The 24,072-nt window shown below is 44.3% G+C and overlaps 1 protein-coding gene across 3 annotated transcripts; it reads left to right on the forward strand.

The window, feature by feature from the left end:
* On the forward strand, nt 518-5,159 carry PENK (proenkephalin). 3 transcript variants are annotated; one of them, XM_018058487.1, is made up of 3 exons: nt 518-952; nt 1,400-1,540; nt 4,187-5,159. In XM_018058487.1, exons 2-3 carry the CDS (start codon nt 1,403-1,405, stop codon nt 4,835-4,837), a joined length of 789 nt encoding a protein of 262 aa, XP_017913976.1. In that variant the 5' UTR covers nt 518-952; nt 1,400-1,402; the 3' UTR covers nt 4,838-5,159. The 3 variants fall into 3 exon arrangements, with proteins under 3 accessions (XP_017913976.1, XP_017913977.1, XP_017913978.1); XM_018058488.1 differs by having other exon boundaries at nt 662-952; nt 1,317-1,540; XM_018058489.1 differs by having other exon boundaries at nt 663-860.

Here is a 24,072-nt window from a genome sequence, read left to right on the forward strand (position 1 = left end):
GCCATCACAGTCTCAGGTTTTCCCCAGAAGATAACTGCAAAAATCTACTAGTTCCTGAAATGGATGGTCCTGAGACCATCCCAACCCCGTACCCCCTCTCACTAGCCTAAATCCCCCAGGACACTCTGGTCGGACAGAAAGTCGTTCCCGAAGCTTGGGAACTTGGCAACCGCGTGCGCGCTTGGCAAGGGGGTCTCAGTAATACAAAAAGGGAAAGGGCCCTCCGGAGATGTTAAGATCCCCGGAAAGTTTCAGTCATTCCCTTAACCATTAACTGAGCGCCTACTACGCGCCTTGCTGTCAGCAAGAAGTCTAGTGCGTTGGGGACAGATGGGTGGACAAGTGACGACATTCCGGACGGCTGTGCCCGATGCCCACCCGGACGGCGGGGGCGTTCCAGGAGGAGGCGGGGCGGGGTAGTCTCAACACTTACTCCTAGGGTCTCCAGCACATTCGAGAATCTAAATCAATCTATCTACCCGCTAACTCCCACCTGGGCTCTGATGCTAAGCGCGCTCCCCGCGGAGGGCAATTGCGGTGACTTTACGCGGGGGGACTTGATTTCATCGCACCCTCTCCCCAACTTTCCTAACTGCCTCGGTGTGTCACCCGGCCGAGGGGTGCGCCGCCACGCTGGTCCCCCGCCCGGGCCCGGACCCTCTTCCGGCGGGGGCGGTGCGCGGCCGGCGTAGGGCCTGCGTCAGCGGCAGCCCGCCGGCGATTGGGGCGCGCTCCCCTCCTGCGCTCCGGGACGAATTATAAAGTGGCTCCTGCCGCCGCAGCCTGGACGGCGAGGGAGGCTGGCGAGGCCGGAGACCCGTCTCTGCGCTACAGCCGCGGCGACGCCGAGGACCGCGAGGGTGAGGCCCGCCCGCTTTCGTGGCTCTACCCCCACCGAGTCGCCCCGGACCCGGTTTCCCCGACCGACCTGCGTGCCCCGAACAGCGGCAACGTGAGTGAACTCAGCCGAAGCCCACCTTGCTGCGTGGGTTTGGGGCGCTCAGCCAGCTGCGTTTTATTCCTCGTTGCATTGCATGGGGGCCTCCAACTTTCTTCCGCTCCTTGTATGTGACCCGGGTCAATGTCGCCAGGCCCCGGGCTCCCGGGCTCTCGAATTTGGTCTCCGTAGTCCCCTCCAGAATCCTGCCCTGCAGAGAGCCAGTGCCTGGGGCCGACCCGGGCTCCGGGCCACGGGGACCACTCCGGGCCACGGGGACCACTCGGGAAAGGAGATCGGAGCGGTCCCCCGGGCGGGCGGGGGAGGGCAGGAAAGAGGGTCCCGTGAGCTCTGGTTCGATGAAGCACCCTCATCCCAGTTGCGGCTGCCCGGCTCGGAGTCCTTCCCAGGGCCCCGCTGGGCGCGCGGACAGGCTCGGAGCTCTGTGCGCTCTCCCCGCAGCCCATGGCGCGGTTCCTGGGACTCTGCACTTGGCTGCTGGCGCTCGGCCCCGGGCTCCTGGCGACCGTGAGGGCAGAATGCAGCCAGGACTGCGCCACGTGCAGCTACCGCCTGGCGCGCCCGACCGACCTCAACCCGCTGGTGAGTGTTCCGCGCGGTGCGGGCGCAGCTAACCCGGACCCTGCGCGCACAGCCCGGGTGACCCAGGTATCCCGACTGCTCCCCGAACGCTGACCAAGGTCCTGCTTTGGTTCTGAGTTTCGGGTCCCCGCGACTAGCTAGGGACCGAAAGGGCGGCGGTGTCGCCGCACAAACCTTGTTCGTTTTCACCCCGGGGAGGTGGGCGCCCCGCTGGTGCGCGCTCTCTCTCTTCAGGACCTTGGAGAGCTCCGGCTGTCCCCTCACCTGCCCCAGGGAAGATGCTCAGTCACCCACCTGCTCACATAGCCCACCTAGGGCCCCTTCCGCACACAAGCATCTACCCATCCTTCCCGCAAATAACAGTGATTTATAATCTCGCCATCTTTCTTTGAATTTAATTTCTCTAGCCCTTTTAACCTCAGGTCTCTCAGACCATGGCCCTCACTTGTGGGGAGGGGTGGCGGGGGGAGGCGCGGGGACGGGACGGTGTGGATAAAGGGAGAGGAGGCAGGGAGAATGCAGTGGACAGGAGAGATGGGTCGGCGACTGTTCTGCAGGTGAGTTCCCCTGGAATTCAACTTCTGTCCTGCCTAGAAGGTACTATCGTTAATAGTGAATTTTATTATTTAAACTAGTAAGACAACAGTTTAATCTGGCTGTGAAAGGGGCACAGGAAAGGTGGCCGAGTCCAAAGAGGTGGCCTATGATCCAAAGATAAATTATACAGGGGCTTGGTGTGGTTGGGGGAAAGGAATCTAAGTGCAAAAGAACCGTCATTCTAATGGTAATGCTCCTAAATCACTCTTGCTGCCCCCACTGACTCAGAATCGCTGAAGTGGGAGCCCAGGAAGCTTCATTTTAACTAGCTCCCCCAAGGGTTCATTTGCACTGTCTTCTCAATTTGTTGAGATTCTGTGATGACTTAAAAAGTTGGGTAGAGCATATGTATTAATCCAAAGAGACAAGTACCTCTCCAGACCTTCTGAAGCAATTCTCTTACCTAGAGACACAAAACAGGGACAATCACTAAGGGAAGGATTCTACGGAACCCAAGACAGTATGTTTCAGGTTAAATGTTTGTTCCATTTGGATTGCGCCATCCTCTCCACTTGACAAATAGGTCTTTATATTTAAAGTCTGAGAAAAAATGTTGCATCTTTAGTAGAGGTGACAATCCCCTGCATCCATATTTTTCTTTCTTATTTGTGTTTTACTGATTGGTTTTCTCTTGGGACTTGCATATAGAATAGTTACTTTGTCTGTGACAAATGGCTTGTTAACCACTATATTGTTAGAATTACGGCAGCTCTGGAATTTTAGCTTGGATGAAAAAGACAAATTAAAAAAAAAAAAGAAAAAGAAAAGATACATGAGAAATAAGCTTGCCTAGCTAGAACTATGTAGTAAAATCAAGTAACAAATAATTGTGGAATTTGCACCATGTGAAAGACACTTGCACTTCATTCTATGATGGATTAAAAATATGAGCAGCCATGCCATGACTGATGTCCAAACTGAATTTACTCTCCAACACAAAGTATGAAAAATAATATAAGAAAATGTATAGATGGCTGTAGGAATATCAGTTTCCCAGGTGGATATTACCTTCCCAGTGGCAGGTAAATCGCCTGCCAATGCAGGAGATGCAGGTTCAATCCCTAGGTCAGGAAGATGCCCTGGAGGAGGAAATGGCAGCCTGCTCCAGTATTCTTGCCTGGGAAATCTCATGGACAGAAGAGCCTGGTGGGCTACAGTTCATGGGGTTGCGAAGAGTCTGACATTACTGAGCATGAGAGAGAGAGGCTGTAAGATATAAATTAATATCACTTCTGTACTAATGACTGTTATTCTAGTTATTTGACATTATTTAAGAAATGCCAATATTAAAATAGCCTTTGGTAATAGTATACAAAATATTCAACATAAATTTTTGGCAAATGGAGTGTTTAAATTTCACTTTAGGATGGAAATAGTCTTGAAATCTGAACATCTTAAATTTTTAATAATGATTAGGTTTCTTAATCAGAGATAAAAATAAAACAGGACCATTATTTTTATTAGATCTATAGATTTTTATTTTTGTATTTATTTAATTTTCTTAGACACAAAACTTAAATAATTAGTAAGAGCTGATTAACTATATACCAGAATTTTGTTGCACTAATAAAATGCTTCTTTTCTTTGTGAAAAATAATATGTATATATTTCATATTAAGTAATATACCAATATATTTTAAATCTCAAGAAAGGGCCTAGTTTTTATGTCTAAATCAAGAGTTAGTAACTGAGTTCCATAAGTAGAACCATAAAAAAACTGAAATGCTAAGAAAAATATAGGTTAAAATTGAGTGGGAAAATATCTTTACAATATCACAATAGTACAGCATAGTACAGTCCGTTAAAACTCAAAGACAAATTCTAATTTGATTCAGTTAGTTCTCCACAATCTCCCCTTCTGATTTTCCTTCGATCTGCCTATTCAGTACAAATAAAATTTGTAAGAAAAATGAGATTATTAAGTGGGAGTTTCTTCATCAAAGCAAGCACAGAGTGGCCCAGTGGGGCGGGCGGTGGGGAGTGAAAATGTGTTTACTGAGTGAAATCAGAAAAGCCTCTTCTGTCATTAAATCAGATTATTTTCCCCAGGCTTGCACTCTGGAATGTGAGGGGAAACTGCCTTCTCTCAAGACCTGGGAAACCTGCAAGGAGCTTCTGCAGCTGACCAAACTAGAGCTTCCTCCGGATGCCACCAGTGCCCTCAGCAAACAGGAGGAGAGCCACCTGCTTGCCAAGAAGTACGGGGGCTTCATGAAGCGGTATGGGGGCTTCATGAAGAAAATGGATGAGCTGTACCCCCTGGAAGCGGAGGAAGAGGCAAATGGAGGTGAGGTCCTCGGCAAGAGATATGGGGGCTTCATGAAGAAGGATGCAGAGGAAGATGACGGCCTGGGCAACTCCTCCAACCTGCTCAAGGAGCTGCTGGGAGCTGGGGACCAGCGAGAGGGGAGCCTCCACCAGGAGGGCAGTGATGCTGAAGATGTGAGCAAGAGATACGGTGGCTTCATGAGAGGCTTAAAGAGAAGCCCGCACCTGGAAGATGAAAAAGAGCTGCAGAAGCGATACGGGGGTTTCATGAGAAGAGTGGGTCGTCCGGAGTGGTGGATGGACTACCAGAAAAGGTACGGTGGCTTCCTCAAGCGCTTTGCTGAGCCCCTACCCTCCGAGGAAGAAGGCGAAAGTTACTCCAAGGAAGTTCCTGAAATGGAGAAAAGATACGGAGGATTTATGAGATTTTAAGCCCCTTTCCCATCAGTGACCTGAAGCCCCACCAAGCCTTCCCCCACCCCCAGTGAGAGACTGCTGCGCTGGTGTGTTGTATCGTCTCGTGTCGCTTGCATTATATAGTTGACTTGAGAGTCCAGGTAATTAACTATACAAGCTGAAAGCTGTGATTCCAGGTTCTGTGTTCTGAGAATCTTTAAGCTTTTAAATATTGGTCTGTTGCAGCTGTCTTGTTTTCATGCTCAGTTTTTGTTATCACTTTGTCCTTTCTTTTTGACACAATGCCAATAAATGCCTACTTGTATGCAGATATAATAAACCCATTACCCCAACTGCATAACATTCTTAAGTTTCTTCTCCTTCAGAGGTCTCATTTGCCCTTCAGTTTCTGCAGCAAATCACAAACTCACAGACAGTGAAACCATCTGATTTTGACAGAAGCATTACTGGTCCCCTCCTCTTCCTACAGCTAAACCTGTAAAAACATTTTCCATTTGATTCCTTATATATGAAATGTTGGGCTTACCTGGTGGCTCAGCAGTAAAGACTCCACCTTCCAGTGCAGGAGATGTGGGTTCAATCCCTGGGTTGGGAAGATCCCTGCAAGAGGAAATGGCAACCCACTCAGTATTCTTGCCTGGGAAATCCAATGAATAGAGGGGCCTGGTGGGCTATAGTCCTTGGGGTCACAAAGAGTCGGACACAACTTAGCAACTGAAACAACAACAGCAATATGAAATCAAAGATGAGTGAACACATTGAAGCAAAACACAATGTATTGCGACTCTCATTTCGAATTCACATCCATAAAGAAAACAAAAGCCTAACCAACTATGCCCTTACGTATAAGAAAATCTACATTTTACATTCAGATGTGTATGTCTCTTTTCTTCAGCAAAGTATTTTTAGAAGTTAATTAAAAAAAATAGATAATTTAGCCCCATTTTACAAATAAGAAAAGTGGAGCCCAGAAAGATCTAGTCGTTGGCCCAATATTACCCAGGAGTTGAAGGACAGAAATGGAATCAAGACCCCAAATTTCTTGCTCCCAAGCAATGTCCTCTCCACTCCAGCTCCAGATCTCTCATCCAGATAGCCACAAGACTCGGAAGAACTGGAGATGCTATCTTGCTCAATGTCCACTCTACATCACAACTATCGTGGGTCTTCCGATATCTGATGAATGGATAGATGAGTGAATGGAGGGAGTGATTTGGTGACCACATCCCTGGGCAAGGTACTATGAATGTTTTGGAAAGCAAATTCGCATCACATAAGGGGTTTATGACTACTTCATTAATTAAGCCATTTGGAACAACATTCAGGTACCAAAAAATGTAACACGTCTGTGTGTTTCTAATTGAAACCACCTGCAGCTAAAGTCCTGTCCACTGAGTCATTTTCCCAGGACCCTCACTCATCCATTCCTTTGAGTTCTTCCCCCCAAGATCAGAGGTGAGCCACAGAGGAGCAGCCTCTGCTCTGCAGCGCAGTGCTGTGCAAGACCACAGGCTCCAATCCAGCAGGGCCATCGCACTCTGCATCCAGCCCCACCGGCTTCCCGGGACATCCCCACAGCCATGCATTGTCCTCCCAGCCAGTGCAAAGGGTCACAGGTCCCTGCTGCTCACTGAGCGCCCCCACCCCTGCCCGCTATCTATCTCCCTCATCCTTGACAGACTAAATTCTTCCAGGCCAGCGGCCCCCTCCTTCTGAGCTAGAGATGCAGATAATATAAGTGTGTGAAGCAGACTGGGAAGGAGCTGATAAACTGCAGCAGGCCTCTGGAAATCCACGCCTGGAGCAGTCAGACATGATGGGGCCGAAGCACATCAGAGATCCTGTGTCTCTATTCAGCCTGAGTCAATTTCTTCCCTGGGAACTGCCAGCCAGTATTGCCAGATTTTTCCAAAGAAATCTGAAACCTCCATCTTCACGACAACATCTCAAGTTTTTCATTTCAGCCATTGATTCCATTTAAACCCATGTGGCCCAAATAAAACCCACCTGTAGGTCAGATTTGAGAGACATGGGGCTAGTGCTTTGAGGAATAAAGAAGTCATTTAATTCTCTCCCCAGGAAGTAAGGATTGCCAAATCTGAGAAACAGAAATCCGGCCTACACCCAAGGATAAAAGTAGCATGTCTCTTCCCTTCCTGATAATAACCTAATTATTATGTTACAATAAAGCAATATGTGTACATACGTATCTCACCCAAGATGTTTGAGAAAATGTAATCAAATAGATACACTTTTTTCAAACCAGCCACCATTCTTTATGAGGAGCCCTTTTATTTCTGCTTGGGGTAGCTGTGTAGTCAGAGCTCAAACATTCAGAGTGGTTAACAAACCAATACATTCAGAGTGGTTAATAAACCAATGCCTGGCCTCTGCTTCACCATTTGGTGTCTCTGCCAAGGACCCAGTAATAGTGTAGCCAGCTTTCTTATTTGCTCACCCCTCACACCCGCTGGTGAGTTGAGGACCTAGAGGGCACGCCACAAACATTTAGCGGGGAAGGAACTGAGGCGAGAGAATAGAAGGGAAAGATCATGGGAAGAGATAACTCCTTCCCTTTAAGTGAATGTGGGGCCGCCAGCTCCTCTCAGAACATCACAGAAAGCAAGAAACCCACCCAGGCTGACCTTAACCAGTGAACAAGGGTGACTTTACACAAAATGGGACTCATGTGCCCCGGGGGCTCCCATGTCCCCAGATACCCCTGAGCTGTCCTACCTTCAGGCTGAGCTTCTGTCATCAGAATTTTGCAGCTTTATCTCTTAAAAGTTTGAATTTTCAAGACTCCTATTTAAATGCGCTGGGGTGCTTGCCTAAGAGACCCCTGGGATGCTCTTTTAAAACAGATCACTGTGCCCTGGCCATGGTGCCCAGCTTGCACTCAGCACAGGTGCTCTGGGTCCCCTAACCTCAACCTAGGGCGAGGGCAAGCCCAGACAAGGACTTAGGGTTGATGGGCTAGAGTCCAGGGTAAGATGAGCTCAAACTCACGGCTCACTGAGAGTCTCCGGGAAAGCTCTGTGCCTCTGAGAATGACCCCCACGTACTGCAGAGGGTGCTGCTGCTCCACCCCGTCCCTGTCCTGGCCCTCTTTTCCTCCTTCACCTCCCTTCCCTTCCCCAGTTCCACCTCCAAGCCTGAGTCCTGATCTGGGTTCCTCCTGGGTTTCCCAGGTGGCCCAGATGATAAAGAATCCACCTGCCAACGCACAAGACACGAGAGAGGCAGGTTCGATCCCTCCGTCAGGAAGATCCCCTGGAGAAGGGAATGGAAACCCACTCCAGTATTCTCGCCTGGAGAATCCCAGGGACAGAGGAGCCTGGTGGGCTGCATACAGTCCATGGGGTCACAGAGAGTCGGACACGACTGAGTGACTAAGCATGCATGCCGCTGGGTTCCTCCTAGGAGGTGATAAACTGTGACCTCCGGGGCCAGACTGCCTGAGTAGAAATCCCAGCTAGTGGTGTAAGGGGAAGCTCTCCTGCCACACTCTCCTTGTCTGAGCCTCATTAGGTGGTGGGAACAGGTTAACATAAGCTGCTTCAGCCTCGCCACCACAGAGGCAGCCTGGGCAGGATCAGCTACTGCCTTCTAAAGCCCCTCAGCTCTTACTAGTGGGTCTTGGCTTTTCTCTACCTCTTTCTGCCTCACCTAGTCCTCTCAGGGACAAGGTACACCTCACCTCATCCTCTCAGGAACCAGGTGTCCCTCACCTGGGCCTCTCAGGAACTGCAAACATCACATCAACAAAGGGAGCGATGCAATAGCTTAGACATACCATGCCATGTGGGCTTCCTGGGGGCACTAGCGGTAAGGAACCTGCCTGCTGATGCAGGAGACTAAGATGCAGGTTCAGTCCCTGGATGGGGAAGATCCTCCTGGAAGAGGGCATGACGACTCATTCCCGCATTCTTGCCTGGAGAATCCCATGGACTGAGGAGCCTGGCGGGCTACAGTCCATGGGGTGGAAGAATCAGACATGACTAAACAAGCATGCACACACCTGCTCCCCAACGGTAGACACTCTCCTGACTTGTATAACCACAGATTAATTTGCATATTTTTAAACTTTCCATCTATGTGGCTAGAGTTATATTTATGGAATTCAGTCATCCTGTTGCATAGAACCATCATTGGTACATTATTTTTATTGCCATATGGTATTCCATTGCATGAAAATACAACCAGACCCATTGTATTATTAATGGGGGCTCGGGTTGGTTCCAGTTTGGGGTTATTGCAAATACTGCTCTGACCATGTCGCTCATCACAGTGAGATAGTTCTCTTGGGAATATAATCAAGAGTAGATTTTCCAGATATTAGAATGTGCATATGTTCAAATGTAGCTTGTCACACCAGTTTTTAAAGAGTTTGTATAATTTGGAATCCTAACAGCAGTGTATGTCCCACCAATTCTTCATATTGTCTTTTTGTAAATTTTGTTTTAATTTACATTTTCCTAACCACTAATGAGATCAAACATCATTTTATGTGCCTATTGACCACTCGGGTATTCTAAGTTACGCTTTTACTTTTCAAATGGATTTATTTTTCAAGTGAAGCATCCTAACTATTTTCTGCTCTGTGGTGAATGGCCTTACACCACGAAATAAATGCAGGAATTTTTTTTAAACTATAAAATGCCTTTAGGAGACTTCCCTGGTGGTCCAGTGGCTAAGACTCCAGGCTTCCAATGCAGAGGCCCTGAGTTCCATCCCTGGTCTGGGAACTGGATCCCACATGTCACAATTAAGACCAGGAACAGCCAAATAAATAAATAGATTTTTTTTTTAACGTAAAGGACTCCTCAAGGGACAGTTTTTATCTCCCTGTTTCAATCTCGACTGTATGCTCATAACCCTGCCTGTAGACAGACTCCAGGGCATCACTGGCAGTATACTTGATGTCTCAAGCTGAACCCAACGTGTTCTTCCCTGTTTGGAACACAAGGTGGAGTGTCTGCTACAACAGTGCCCTCCCCACTGGGTGCCTGCCGGTCTCTGCTGTTCCCCCACAGGCTCCCTGCCATTAGTAGAAGGTCCTCAGCCAGATGAGGAGGACAGACCACTTTGTAGGGGAGTCACCGGTTTTGATGGGAGAGCTGTTTCAAGGAGCCCCCTCATTGAAGGGACAGGCACACCCTCCTCCAACAACACAAAAGAGGGCTCTACACATGGACATCACTCAATGGTCAGTCAGTACCAAAATGAGATTGATATAATTTTTTGCAGCTGAACATGGAGAAACTCTATATAGTCAGCAAAAACTAGACTGGGAGCTGACTGTGACTCAGCTTATGAGCCTCCTTATTGCAAGATTTCAGACTTAAATGGAAGAAAGTAGAGAAAACCACTAGGCAATTCAAGTATCAGTTCAGTTCAGTCGCTCAGTCATGTCCGACTCTTTGCGACTCCATGAATCACAGCACTCCAGGCCTCTCTGTCTATCACCAACTCCCGGAGTTCACTCAAACTCATGTCCATCGAGTCGGTGATGCCATACAACCATCTCAACCTCTGTCGTCCCCTTCTCCTCCTGCCTCCAATCCCTCCCAGCATCAGAGTCTTTTCCAATGAGGCAACTCTTCGCATGAGGTGGCCTAAGTACTGGAGTTTCAGCTTCAGCATCATTCCCTCCAAAGAAATCCCAGGGCTGATCTCCTTCAGAATGGACTGGTTGGATCTCCTTGCAGTCCAAGGGACTCTCAAGAGTCTTCTCCAACACCACAGTTCAAAAGCATCAATTCTTCCACACTCAGCTTTCTTCACAGTCCAACTCTCACAACCATACATGACCACTGGAAAAACCATAGCCTTGACGAGACGGACCTTTGTTGGCAAAGTAATGTCTGCTTTTTATTTTTTTTTATTTTTATTTTTTTTAGTTTTTTATTTTTTAAATTTTAAAATCTTTAATTCTTACATGCGTTCCCAAACATGAACCCCCCTCCCACTTCCCTCCCCATAACATCTCTCTGGGTCATCCCCATGCACCAGCCCCAAGCATGCTGTATCCTGCTTTTTAATATGCTATCTAGGCTGGTCATAGCTTTCCTTCCAAGGAGTAAGTGTCTTTTAATTTCATAGCTGCAATCACCATCTACAGTGATTTTGGAGCCCAGAAAAATAAAGTCTGACACTGTTTCCACTGTTTCCCCATCTATTTCCCATGAAGTGATGGGACCAGATGCCATGATCTTAGTTTTCTGAATGTTGAAATTTAAGCCAACTTTTTCACTCTCCTCTTTCACTTTCATCAAGAGGCTTTTTAGTTCCTCTTCACTTTCTGCCATAAGGATGGTGTCATCTGCATATCTGAGGTTATTGATATTTCTCCCAGCTATGGCCTAAATAAAATCTCTTATGATTATACAGTGGAGGTGACAGATTACAGAGGCATCATCTCCCATCATCACTGGGTGCTCGCCTCGCACCCAGGCTGAGTGACATGAGACTCCACTGCTGTCTTCCCTGGAAAACCCCAGACAATTCAAGGATCTCTGTCTCCCCATGTCGGGGGACTGATCTACAAAAGAAATCGGAACGAGGGGTTGCAGACAGGAACCAAAAGAGCCAACCTTCTCTAAGTCCCTTTTCAATTTCTCATTCTTGTAAAAGGCTAGATCTTCTATGGACAGAAAAAGTGCTAAGACTAGGGGAGACGCCATGAAGAAATTCACACTTTGAAATCAGCATTTAAGGACTTACCTGCTAGTCCACTAGTTAGGACTCCATGCAGGGGGCACAGGTTCAATACTTGGTTGAGAAAGTAGGATCCCACATGCCTGTGTGGGCACAGCCAAAAAAAAAAAAAAGAAAAAGAAAAAAAATCAGCATTAAGATGATAGAGATTCAACTCTGGCTGAAGAATTGCTGGATGGCAGGACCTTAGGTGAATTTGGGTGGGAAATAGAGAATCTACACAGCAAGACATTTTTTTTTTCCTTTTCATTGCTCAAATTATTCATTCATTAAGCATTTATGGAGCATATTCTACAGTGTATACAGTATTCTAGGCCCAGGAGCTATAGAAAGTAAGAGGTCATCTATTTCTCTGCTTTCTCAAAACTTACATTCTAATGTGTAAAGAGAGACAATCAACCACACAAAAAGAAAAGGGGAAATTTCAGGTAGTTGTAAATGTGACACGTCCTTTGTAAGAAAATTCAAGCAAATGCAGAACTGCACAATATTAAAAGTGAAATTTTTCTTTCACCTCCTATAACTTGCATAACTTTTAAGTGTTATTAAAAGTCCTATGTTTACTCTAAGTAAACATTTTTTTCATTAATGAGTATACACACACACATGCATGGACATACACAGTTGTGCAGCTTTTTTTTTTAATTTTTATTTTTTTAATTTTTATTTTTACTTTACATTACTTTACAATACTGTATCGGTTTTGCCATACATTGAGATGAATCCACCACGGGTGTACATGAGTTCCCGAACATGAACCCCCCTCCCACCTCCCTCCCCACAACATCCCTCTGGGTCATCACCGTGCACCAGCCCCAAGCATGCTGTATCCTGCATCGGACATAGACTGGCAATTCGGTTCCTACATGATAGTATACATGTTACAATGCCATTCTCCCAAATCATCCCACCCTCTCCCTCTCCCTCTGAGTCAAAAAGTCCGTTATACACATCTGTGTCTTTTTTGCTGTCTTGTATACAGGGTCGTCATTGCCATCTTTCTAAATTCCATTTATATGTGTTAGTATACTGTATTGGTGTTTTTCTTTCTGGCTTACTTCACTCTGTATAATCGGCTCCAGTCTCATCCATCTCATCAGAACTGATTCAAGTGTATTCTTTTTAACGGCTGAGTAATACTCCATTGTGTATATGTACCACAGCTTTCTTATCCATTCATCTGCTGATGGACATCTAGATTGTTTCCATGTCCTGGCTATTATAAACAGTGCTGTGATGAACATTGGGGTACATGTGTCTCTTTCAATTCTGCTTTCCTTAGTGTGTATGCCCAGAAGTGGGATTGCTGGGTCATAAGGCAGATCTATTTTCAATTTTTTAAGGAATCTCCACACTGTTCTCCATAGTGGCTGTACTAGTTTGCATTCCCACCAACAGTGTAGGAGGGTTCCCTTTTCTCCACACCCTCTCCAGCATTTATTGCTTGCAGATTTTTGGATCACAGACACTCTGACTGGTGTGAAGTGGTACCTCATTGTGGTTTTGATTTGCATTTCTCTAATAATGAGTGATGTTGAGCATCTTTTCATGTGTTTGTTGGCCATCCGTATGTCTTCTTTGGAGAAATGTCTATTTAGTTCTTTGGCCCAGTTTTTGATTGGGTCATTTATTTTTCTGGAATTGAGCTGCATAAGTTGCTTGTATATTTTTGAGATTAGTTGTTTGTCAGTTGCTTCATGTGCTATTATTTTCTCCCATTCTGAAGGCTGTCTTTTCACCTTGCTTATATTTTCCTTTGTTGTGCAGAAACTTTTAATTTTAATTAGATCCCATTTGTTTATTTTTGCTTTTATTTCCAGAATTCTGGGAGGTGGATCATAGAGGATACTGCAGTGATTTATGTCAGAGAGTGTTTTGCCTATGTTCTCCTCTAGGAGTTTTATAGTTTCTGGTCTTACATTTAGATATTTAATCCATTTTGAGTTTATTTTTGTGTGCAGTGTTAGAAGTGATCTAGTTTCATTCTTTTACAAGTGGTTGACCAGTTATCCCAGCACCACTTGTTAAAGAGATTGTCTTTACTCCATTGTATATTCTTGCCTCCTTTGTCAAAGATAAGGTGTCCATATGTGTGTGGATTTATCTCTGGGATTTCTATTTTGTTCCATTGACCTATATTTCTGTCTTTGTGCCAGTACCATACTGTCTTGATGACTGTGCTTTGTAGTAGAGCCTGAAGTCAGGCAAGTTGATTCCTCCAGTTCCATTCTTCTTTCTCAAGATTGCTTTGGCTATTCGAGGTTTTTTGTATTTCCATACAAATCTTGAAATTATTTGTCCTAGTTCTGTGAAAAATATCGCTGGTAGCTTGATAGGGATTGCATTGAATTTGTAAATTGCTTTGGGTAGTATACTCATTTAGGAACTGGTTACTGGCAGGATTTGTCTCTCTCCTTCTCATTCCTCTCTCTTATCCTCCTGGCCACCTCTGTCTACTTCCTCCCTCTCCTCTTCCCTGTATAACTCCATAAATACCTCTGAGCGGTCCAGACTATGGAGCACACATAAGGAAGTGACTACTGGCTAGCTTGCTCTCTCCTCTTTTGATCTCACCGCATCTCATTTCAGTCACCTCTAACTACCCCTTCCCTCTTCTCTTCTCCTTGTAACTCAGTGAACCTCTCTGGGTATCCCTCAATGTGGAGAAACTTTTCATCTTTAACCTAGATGTTTTATCATCGGTGCTGTATAGATGGAGAAGTCTAGAGGCTACTGCAAAAATAAAACTGAAAACCAGAAGCAGGAGGCTTAAGTCCAAAGCCTGAAAACATCAGAGAACTCCTGAATTCAGGGAACATTAAGCAATAGGAGCTCATCAAATGCCTGCATACCTACATTGAAACCAAGCTCCACCCAAGGGCCAACAAGTTCCAGAACAAGACATACCACGCAAATTCTCCAGCAACACAGGAACACACACCCGAGCTTCAATATACCGGCATCTCAAAGTTACTCCAAAACCTTTGACGTCTCATAACCCATTACTGGTCACTCCACTGCACTCCAGAGAGAAGAAACCCAGCTCCACCCGCCAGAACTCCAACACAAGCCTCCCTAACCAGGAAACCTAGACAAGCCACTGATAGAACCCCACCCACAGTGAGGAAGCTTCATAATAAAGAGAACTCCACAAATTACCAGAATATAAAAAGGCCACCCCAAACACAGCAATATAACCAAGATGAAGAGACAGAGGAATACTCAGCAGGTAAAGGAACAGGAGAGTTGCCCACCAAACCAAACAAAAGAGGAAGAGGTAGGGAATCTATCTGAGAAAGAATTCCGAATATTGATAGTGAAAATGATCCAAAATCTTCAAATCAAAATGGAATCACAGATAAATAGCCTAGAGACAAGGACTGAGAAGATGCAAGAAAGGTTTAACAAGGACCTAGAAGAAATAAAAAAGAGTCAATATATAATGAATAACGCAATAAATGAAATCAGAAACACTCTGGAGGCAACAAATAGCAGAATAACGGAGGCAGAAGATAGGATTAGTGAAATAGAAGATAGAATGGTAGAAATAAATGAATCAGAGAGGAAACAAGAAAAACGAATCAAAAGAAACGAGGACAATCTCAGAGACCTCCAGGACAATATGAAACGCTCCAACATTCGAATTATAGGAGTCCCAGAAGAAGAAGACAAAAAGAAAGACCATGAGAAAATCCTTGAGGAGATAATAGTTGAAAACTTCCCTAAAATGGGGAAGGAAATAATCACCCAAGTCCAGGAAATGCAGAGAGTCCCAAACAGGATAAACCCAAGGCGAAACACCCCAAGACACATATTAATCAAATTAACAAAGATCAAACACAAAGAACAAATATTAAAAGCAGCAAGGAAAAAACAACAAGTAACACACAAGGGGATTCCCATAAGGATAACAGCTGATCTTTCAACAGAAACTCTTCAGGCCAGGAGGGAATGGCAAGACATACTTAAAGTGATGAAAGACAATAACCTACAGCCCAGATTACTGTACCCAGCAAGGATCTCATTCAAATACGAAGGAGAAATCAAAAGCTTTACAGACAAGCAAAAGCTGAGAGAATTCAGCACCACCAAACCAGCTCTCCAACAAATTCTAAAGGATATTCTCTAGACAGTTGTGCTTCTTTTTAACTGTTAGTATTAACAAAATAATATATCTTTATATATTCCACCACCTTTTTTTCACTTACTATATTTGACAGTATTTCTACATCAACATGTAAATCTTTCTTTACTATATAATATTATATAACATGTACATTTTGCTCTCTTTTAACAGCTCTACTAGAAATTTAATTTTTCACATTGGAACAAATGGTGCAGTTAACACTCTTATATCCATGCACTGTCTGTCCTATACTATATAAAAAACATGTATATATGTGTGCAAGTAATAGTAACTGTCTAATATAGCACGCTACTGCTCCAGGGTAAGGTTTGAAACTTCTGCCTGCTTTGTCTTGAATCCACCTGCAGTGCAGGAGACATGGGTTCAACCCCTAGGTTGTTCCATTTTTTGACTATTTGTTAATTTGTGTGGTTGATTTTTGTCTCAACAAGTAGACAGTTATCCCTAGGAACGTGGAAACTGTTTCTGTTTTTCTTGTCAGAGGCATTCACAAAAAATAATATGAGTCTATGCTCCCATCTAAACACATTGAGTGTAAGCTTGCATGCTAAGTCGCTGCAGTAGTGTCTGGCTGTTTTCAATCCCATGGACCGTAGCCCACCAGGCTCCTTTTTCCCTGGGATTCTCCAGGCAAGAATACTGGAGTGGGTTGCTGTGCTCTCCTGCAGGAGATCTTCCCAACCTAGGGATCAATCCCATATCTCTTAAGTCTCCTGTGTTGGCAGGTGAGTTTTTACTAGTAGCGCCATCCAGGAAGCCCAAACTCATTGCAAAGATGCATAAATCATTTTAATTTAAATACATAATTATGCTCAGAAAATTACGAGCCTGTATGTAACTTAGCACCATATTAGAGACACTGCATGAAGTGGGAGCTGCAAACTGAGCTCCCAGGCTCTGAGTCTGGAGTCTGGTGGAGGCAGTCTCCTCTTTATCTCATGATAACTGGGGCTAGGAGGGGAGTGTGAGAGCCGGGCCCATTGCAAGGACCTCAGTAGGGGCAGGTCTCGCCCATCTATTGAAGATGGCCAAAAAAAAAAAAAAAAAGCCAAGACTGCTGACCAGGACTCCTGGATAGTTGAGGTGGGAAGGGCAAGTAGATGCAGTGGAAGAACCAGTATCTGGGCAAAGTGAAGTGAAGTCGCTTGGTCGTGTCCGACTCTTTGCAACCCGGTGGAGTGTAGCCTACCAGGCTACTTCGCCTCCATTGATGAGATTCTCCAGGCAAGAATACTGGAGTGGGTTGCCATTTCCTTCTCCAGGGAATCTTCCTGACCCAGGGATCGAACCTGGGTCTCCCACATTGGAGGCAGATGCTTTAACCTCTGAGCCACCAGGGAAGCCACCTATTTATTGAAATAAGATTGACTTTATGGTGGAGAAGTGGTTCAAACCTCCGATGTAAATTCTCTTTCTGAACCAAAACTGTTAAACAAGTAAGAATAAGGAAAGAGAGTGAAACAAATACTTTGGTTTGACATGAGTAGCACTACAGAATTCTACAATATATAAAGAAAATATCATTAATAAAGCCAACATGCATATACCAAGAGCTGATTCATGTTGGTATATAGCAGAAACCAACACAATATTATAAAGCAATTATCCTCCAATTAAAAATAAATATTTTTTAAGAAGAAAAAGAAAGCCAAGAAATGCAACTACTATCACTTCACTCTCAATGAAAAGCAAATATTAAGACCACCTAAAAAGGAATTTTACAAGCATTTCAAGATTTGCAAGGAGATAAAGACAGGAAGGTCTTCCATAAAAAAAAAGAGCAAGAAATTTTGAAATTAAAATATGTTAGCAACAAATGAGGCATATTGTTATTAGGAAAAAACTAATTAAACAGGATAGATACTAGACCAGATACAATTAAAGATTGCTTTATCTAACAGAAAGTTAACAATGAGGAATTCATCCACAACAAAACACAGAAATTTTTTTTAAAAATTGAAAATGAAATTAACTGACAAGAATCGAGTAAATGCATATAGCTGATTCACTTTACTATACAGTAGAAACCAACACAACATTGTAAAGTAACTATATTCCAATAAAATTAATTTTTATAAAAAGATGATACTGCAAAGAATGACAGAGAAGAAATAGTAGCCTTTTATTCTCACTGGAATGGCTATAATAATTTTTTTTTAAAAAAAGATGGTCAACAACAAGTGTTCTTAAGGATAAGGAAAAGTTGGAACCTTCACACATCGATGGAAAACAGTTGGGAAATTCCTCAAAAAGTAAAACATACAGTTACCATCAATTCAGTTCAGTCACTCAGTCGTGTCTGACTCTTTGCGACCCCATGAACACCAGGCCTCGCTGTCCATCACCAACTCCCAGAGTCCACCCAAACCCATGTCCACTGAGTCAGTGATGCCATCCAACCATCTCATCCTTTGTCATCCCCCTCTCCTCCTGCCCTCAATCTTTCCCAGCATCAGGGTCTTTTTCACATCAGGTGGCCAAAGTATTGGAGTTTCAGCTTCAACATCAGTCCTACCAATGAGCAACCAGGACTGATCTCCTTTAGGATGGACTGGTTGCATCTCCTTGCAGTCCAAAGGACTCTCAAGAGTCTTCTCCAACATCACAGCCCCAAAGCATCAATTCTTCTGTGTTCAGCTTTCTTTATAGTCCAACTCTCACATCCATACATGACCACTGGAAAAACCATAGCCTTAACTAGACAGACCTTTGTTGACAAAGTAATGTCTCTGCTTTTCAATATGCTGTCTAGGTTGGTCATAACTTTCCTTCCAAGGAGTAAGTGTCTTTTAATTTCATGGCTGCAATCACCATCTGCAGTGATTTTGAAGTCCCCCAAAATAAAGTCAGCCGCTGTTTCCCTATCTATTTGCCATGAAGTAATGGGACTGTTTTAGCCACACGTTCTGGGAAACAAACTCACTCAGAAGGACAATGTAGATAGTGGAGTGCAGCTTATTACACCGGCAGGCCCAATGCAGAGTCTCCTCTTAGCCAAGGACCCCAACCAGTTTTTGTGAAAACCTTATATACTCTAAGTGTAAGTGCCCAAACCCACCTCTCCAAATTCCCTGAAACTAGCCTGAACAAAGGAAAAGAAAGACACAGTCGAAGATAACCCATGATTCATACGCCTTAGGCCTAGGTAGTTAACAGTGGACAATTATCAATAGGCCTATGATCATACCCCAATAAGCATAATAGAATTTACGATTCTATTCAGTTACACCGATAATTGGGGTATTCTTTTAGGAGTCTAGGTATGAGCCTTGGGGCTCTTCCATCTGGGGGATCTGGTTTTCCAATTGGTATGTCATTTCCATAGGTACTGGGCATATAGATCAAAGTCCATAGTCCAGCCCAAGATGGAGTCCTGCTTTCAAGATGGAGCCTGTTCTGTCTGTTTCCTCCTTCAGGACCAGATGCCATGATCTTAGTTTTCTGAATGTTGAGCTTTAAACCAACTTTTTCACTCTCCACTTTCACTTTCATCAAGAGATTCTTTAGTTCTTATTCACTTTCTACCATAAGGGTCATGTCATCTGTATATCTGAGGTTATTGATATTTCTCCTGGCAATCTTGATTCCAGCTTGTGTTTCTTCCAGCCTAACGTTTCTCATGATGTACTCTGCATAGAAGTTAAATAAGCAGGGTGACAATATACAGCCTTGATGTACTCCTTTTCCTATTTGGAACCAGTCTGTTGTTCCATGTCCAGTTCTAACTATTGCTTCCTGACCTGCATATAGGTTTCTCAAGAGGCAGGTCAGGTGGTAAGGCTTTGGCATAGTCAATAAAGCAGAAACAGATGTTTTTCCTGGAACTCTCTTGCTTTTTTGATGATCCAGAGGATGTTGGCAATTTGATCTCTGGTTCCTCTGCCTTTTCTAAAACCAGCTTGAACATCTGGAAGTTCACGGTTCATGTTCTGTTGAAGCCTGGCTTGGAGAATTTTGAGCATTACTTTACTAGCATGTGAGATGAGTGCAATTGGACGGTAGTCTGAGCATTCTTTGGCATTGCCTTTCTTTAGGATTGGAATGAAAATTGACCTTTTCCAGTCCTGTGGCCACTGCTGAGTTTTCCAAATTTGCTGGCATATTGATGACCCAACATTTCTACTCATAGGTACATGCACAAGAGAACTGAAAATATATGACTGCGCAAAAAACAGGAACACAAATGTTTATACCAACATTATCCATAATAGCCAAAAAAATGAAAACAACCCAAATACCATCAGCTGATGAATAGATTAAATAAAATGTGGTCTCTATACAATGGAATATTATTCAGCCTTAAAAATGAATGACACATAGATGCATGCTACAACATGGATAAACCTTGAAAACATTAGGTTAAGTGACAGGAGCAAAACGCAAAAGGTCCCATATTGTATAATTCCATTTGTATTAAATATCCAGAATAGATGCGTCCATAGAGACAGCAAGCAGATTAGTGTTTGCTAAGGTCTGAGCTTCATTTTCCAGTTGATGAAAGTGTCCCAGAATTAAATAGCAAGGTGGCTGCACAACTTGGTGACATACAGAAAATGACTGAACTATACACTTAAAAATGAATTTTATGGCTTGTCAATTATATATCAATAAAGATGTTATTTAAAAATACAATGGCTGCAGATTTCATGGGATTGAAGAAAGATTTTAATCCAAAAATAGAAAACATGAAGGTGGTGCCAACAAGGTTACATAAAAGTAAATCCATATCTAACTACACCGTGGTGAAATGTACATCATCAGGAGAAAGAAATCTTAAAAAACTACCACAGGAAAAGGAAAATTATCTACAAAGGAATAACAGGCAGATTGAAGGTTCCATGTAAGACATAATGTACGCTAGGAGACATCAGAAAATAACTTTTAAAAACTACTGGCAGTGTTGGGGAAGGACTGAAGAAATTCAAACCAAAGCCCTATATTTAATTAAATTAATATTACGAGTATGAAACTGAGACATTTTGACTAACAGAAATATTAATAAAAATAGTGAAAGCTTTTTTGGCATATAATTGATAACAATAAACTGAACATATTTAAGGAGTTTTAAAGATATCGCTTCACAGTGCTCAGGACACATGTTATTACAGGAAGGAGCTGCTGCTGCTGCTCAGTCATGTCCGATCTGGGGTGAGGACTGAGAGTGGCAACAGGGAAGGTTTGGAGCCCGTAGATGATGCTGTTAGCATTGAAAGTGAAAGTGTTAGTCAGTCACTCAGTCGTGGCCAACTCTGACCCCATATCAGAGGGGTCACCCCATACCAGGGGTGACCCCATACCTGGTCACCCCACACCAGGCTCCTCTGTCCATGGATTTCTCCAGGCAAGAATACTGGAGTGGGTTGCCATTCCCTTTCCCGCGGTATCTTCCCCACCCAGGGATCCGATCCAGGATTCAAACCCTGTTCCCCTGCATTGTAGGTGGATTCTTTACCATCTGAGCCACCAGAGAAGCCAAGACACCGTGAATGTTTCAGGAAGAACAGGACAGAGCCTCGGAAAGCATGCTTATGCATTATGGTCACACTTCCCTTCCAAGGTATGTTGAAAGATAAACACACCCAAGGCAAAGAAGAGAAGCAGGGAGCAGTTGATTTCCACATCTATACGAGATGTAATCTGTGTTCTATTTTGCTATGAATAAAAGAAATCACAAGCCTTGGAAGTGGACCACCTAGGTTAGAGTGATCATATTCCAATGACTAAATCTGTGTCATCTTGACAAGTTACCTACCATTACGTGCTGTAAAGGGGGTGATAATATTGCCTAACCTGAATGCCTGTTACGAGAGAAATCAAGATAATATAGGTTCAGTGCCTAACAGGGATAAAATCCCGAAAAAAGACCCCAGTGAACTGTGGGACAACTTCAAGGAGACAGATGTATGTTTGTTTGGAGTTTCCAAAGGAAGATGGGTGGCAGGGGGTGGCGGGGGGCAGGTGGCGGTCATAATAAAATATTTGAAGATACATTGGCCAAAAATGGTCCTGCTCTGGTGAGAACTATAAACCCATAGTTTCACTGAATGCAACAAATGCCAATCACAAGAAAAATGAAGAAAAACACCAAAATATATGGAGGTCAAATGAAAGGTAAGCAGAGGAAAAAAGACATATTCATAAGAAAGATAAGGGTGCCAGCATGCTTATTGTATGGAGGAAGAAATGGCAACCCATAGCAGTATCCTTGCCTGGAGTATCCTGTGAACAGAGGAGCCTGGTGGGCTACCAGGAAGAGCTGAAAGAAGAGCAGGAGTCTGACTCAGCCCATACCAGGCTCCTCTGTCCCCTCTGACCTCCCCCCGAACCGAGCCAACTCTAGACTTTTCCTTCAGTTCATTAGCATGAACAAACTAAATCCTGTATCAGAAAATGTGAGGGATCCGTGTTACAATCCATATCCACCTCCTTCTTTCTTAAGACATATTTCAACATTTGTCCCACTTTAAAAGTTCAAAAAGGAGATTCTGTCTGGAACAAGAAAGTGTATGAGAAAAGGTCTCAAAATGTATAGGAAAACGTTCAATATCAGCCGCAGCAGCATCTTCCATACAAAGATATTAACATAATTGTTACACTGAAAATGGGCTTCCAAAAGTAGGAATCTGGGGAAGTGGGCAAACAATCTTAAAAGAATAGAGGGGGAAAAAAAAAGAGTAGAAAAGCCAATGTTTCTAGGACTTCGGTCTTCTCAAGTGCATCCTACCCAGAGTGATCGCTTGACACCCAATCAAGATAGGGACAGAATAAAAACATAGAACCCAAAGAAAGCAGCAAGGACTGCCAACAACGAAGGAAGAAACAGTTACAAGAACCAAGAGTGCTGATCATAGTGACAGGCTGAGCAGAGAATTAGTCAAGACAAGACTAAGCTGGTTATGCCCACTCATTTCCTTAACAAATGCTTATTAGGTCCTCTTCTAAGTTGTGCCTACTTGGAGAGGAATTCAAAGCAATAGCACAAGGGTGCAAAACTAAAACCATGCTTGCTCAACAGATATGGGGATGGTAGGGCAAAGGGAGATCCAGAAGCTGGAGCTGAGGCAGAGCAAAGTGTCTCAGAGTTCAGAAGCCATTCTGTTGAAACATCAACCTTTGCCCAGTCTGATGGCCACAACTTGCATCTCTTCAAATTCCCAGGTTTTGCTGCGCATATGTGGCTGACTGCGTTACTAAGTCACTGAATGAGAGATGAGGTTTTGAGGCAAGGAATACGACTATATTCAGGGAGCCTGCACATCAAAAAGATGGAAGGCTAACATCTCAAAATGGCCATCTTCTGGGGTCTTTTATTGATCAGAGATGCAGCGGGCGGTGGGGGGGGGGGAGGGTCGGGAGGGGCTGAGTGGTGCAGGAGTTGGGTGGGGGTTGGGGGGTTGGTGAGGAAACAAAGTAAAAAGCCCATTTAATCTTGCAAGTCTCTCCTAGAATGGCAAGCCTCAGGCAGGGGGATGTGTTAATTTCTTCCTTCCTGCCATATACAGGTGGACAGGGTTCTGAACAATGGCACTTTAGTTCAATAGTCAGGCAGAGTTCTCTGAAACAGGCCATTATATGCAATTATAATGACAAAAGCAACAGAAAGCAAGTCAAAGAAACAGTTCCAGCAGAGTCAGAATTGACTTCTCCCTGCAACCACTGTCTGATAAACCTCCTCCTTGCTAGCTATTTCCCCTTTCCCTCCACCTTCTCCACTCTGGAGGCCAGCTGAAAGGATTCCTTCCTTCCCTGGGAGGCATTGCTCCCTGGCTTCCTGCTGGGCTTCACCCTCAGGAGCACCTGATGATGAGAGTAAGTGGTGGATGATTCGCACCTCCAGCTTCCTCCTTTCCTGAGGCTAAGATCTCGGATGGCAAAACTCAGCCCTCTCCCATGGTCTCTGCCTCCTGCCCTGGTAACCTCCCTCCCTTGCTCCTTCAGATCTCAGGGTACAAAGTGCCTGCTGCTTTCAACCACTGAACACAGCACTCTGCCACATGGTTTTCTCAAGCCCTGCCCATGTCTCTGTAAATAGGCTTTTTATTCAACTCCCCTTAAAGTATCCTAATTTTGAGCCTTTCCTGCTGGGACTTTAACCATGCAGTTGCTGGTACCCAGGCTGCAAAGGTGTGAAAATAGAAATCCCTGATATACAAAAATAAATGTGACAAAAAAGAAAAATGAAGTAATATTTTTAAAAAAGAAGAAGGAAGAATTGGGGAAAGGGAAGACTGGAGGAGGTGGGGGAGGGAAGGGGAGGAAGGAAGAAATCCAGAGACTGCAGAGAAAAGACAACACAGAAGCAGCTTTCATGACAGGGCTGGCGCTGCTGCTGCTGCTGCTGCTAAGTCGCTTCAGTCATGTCCGACTCTGTGCAACCCCATGG

The sequence above is a fragment of the Capra hircus genome, chromosome 14, assembly GCF_001704415.2.
Source record: "Capra hircus breed San Clemente chromosome 14, ASM170441v1, whole genome shotgun sequence".
In the NCBI taxonomy this organism is placed as follows: Eukaryota; Metazoa; Chordata; class Mammalia; order Artiodactyla; family Bovidae; genus Capra; species Capra hircus.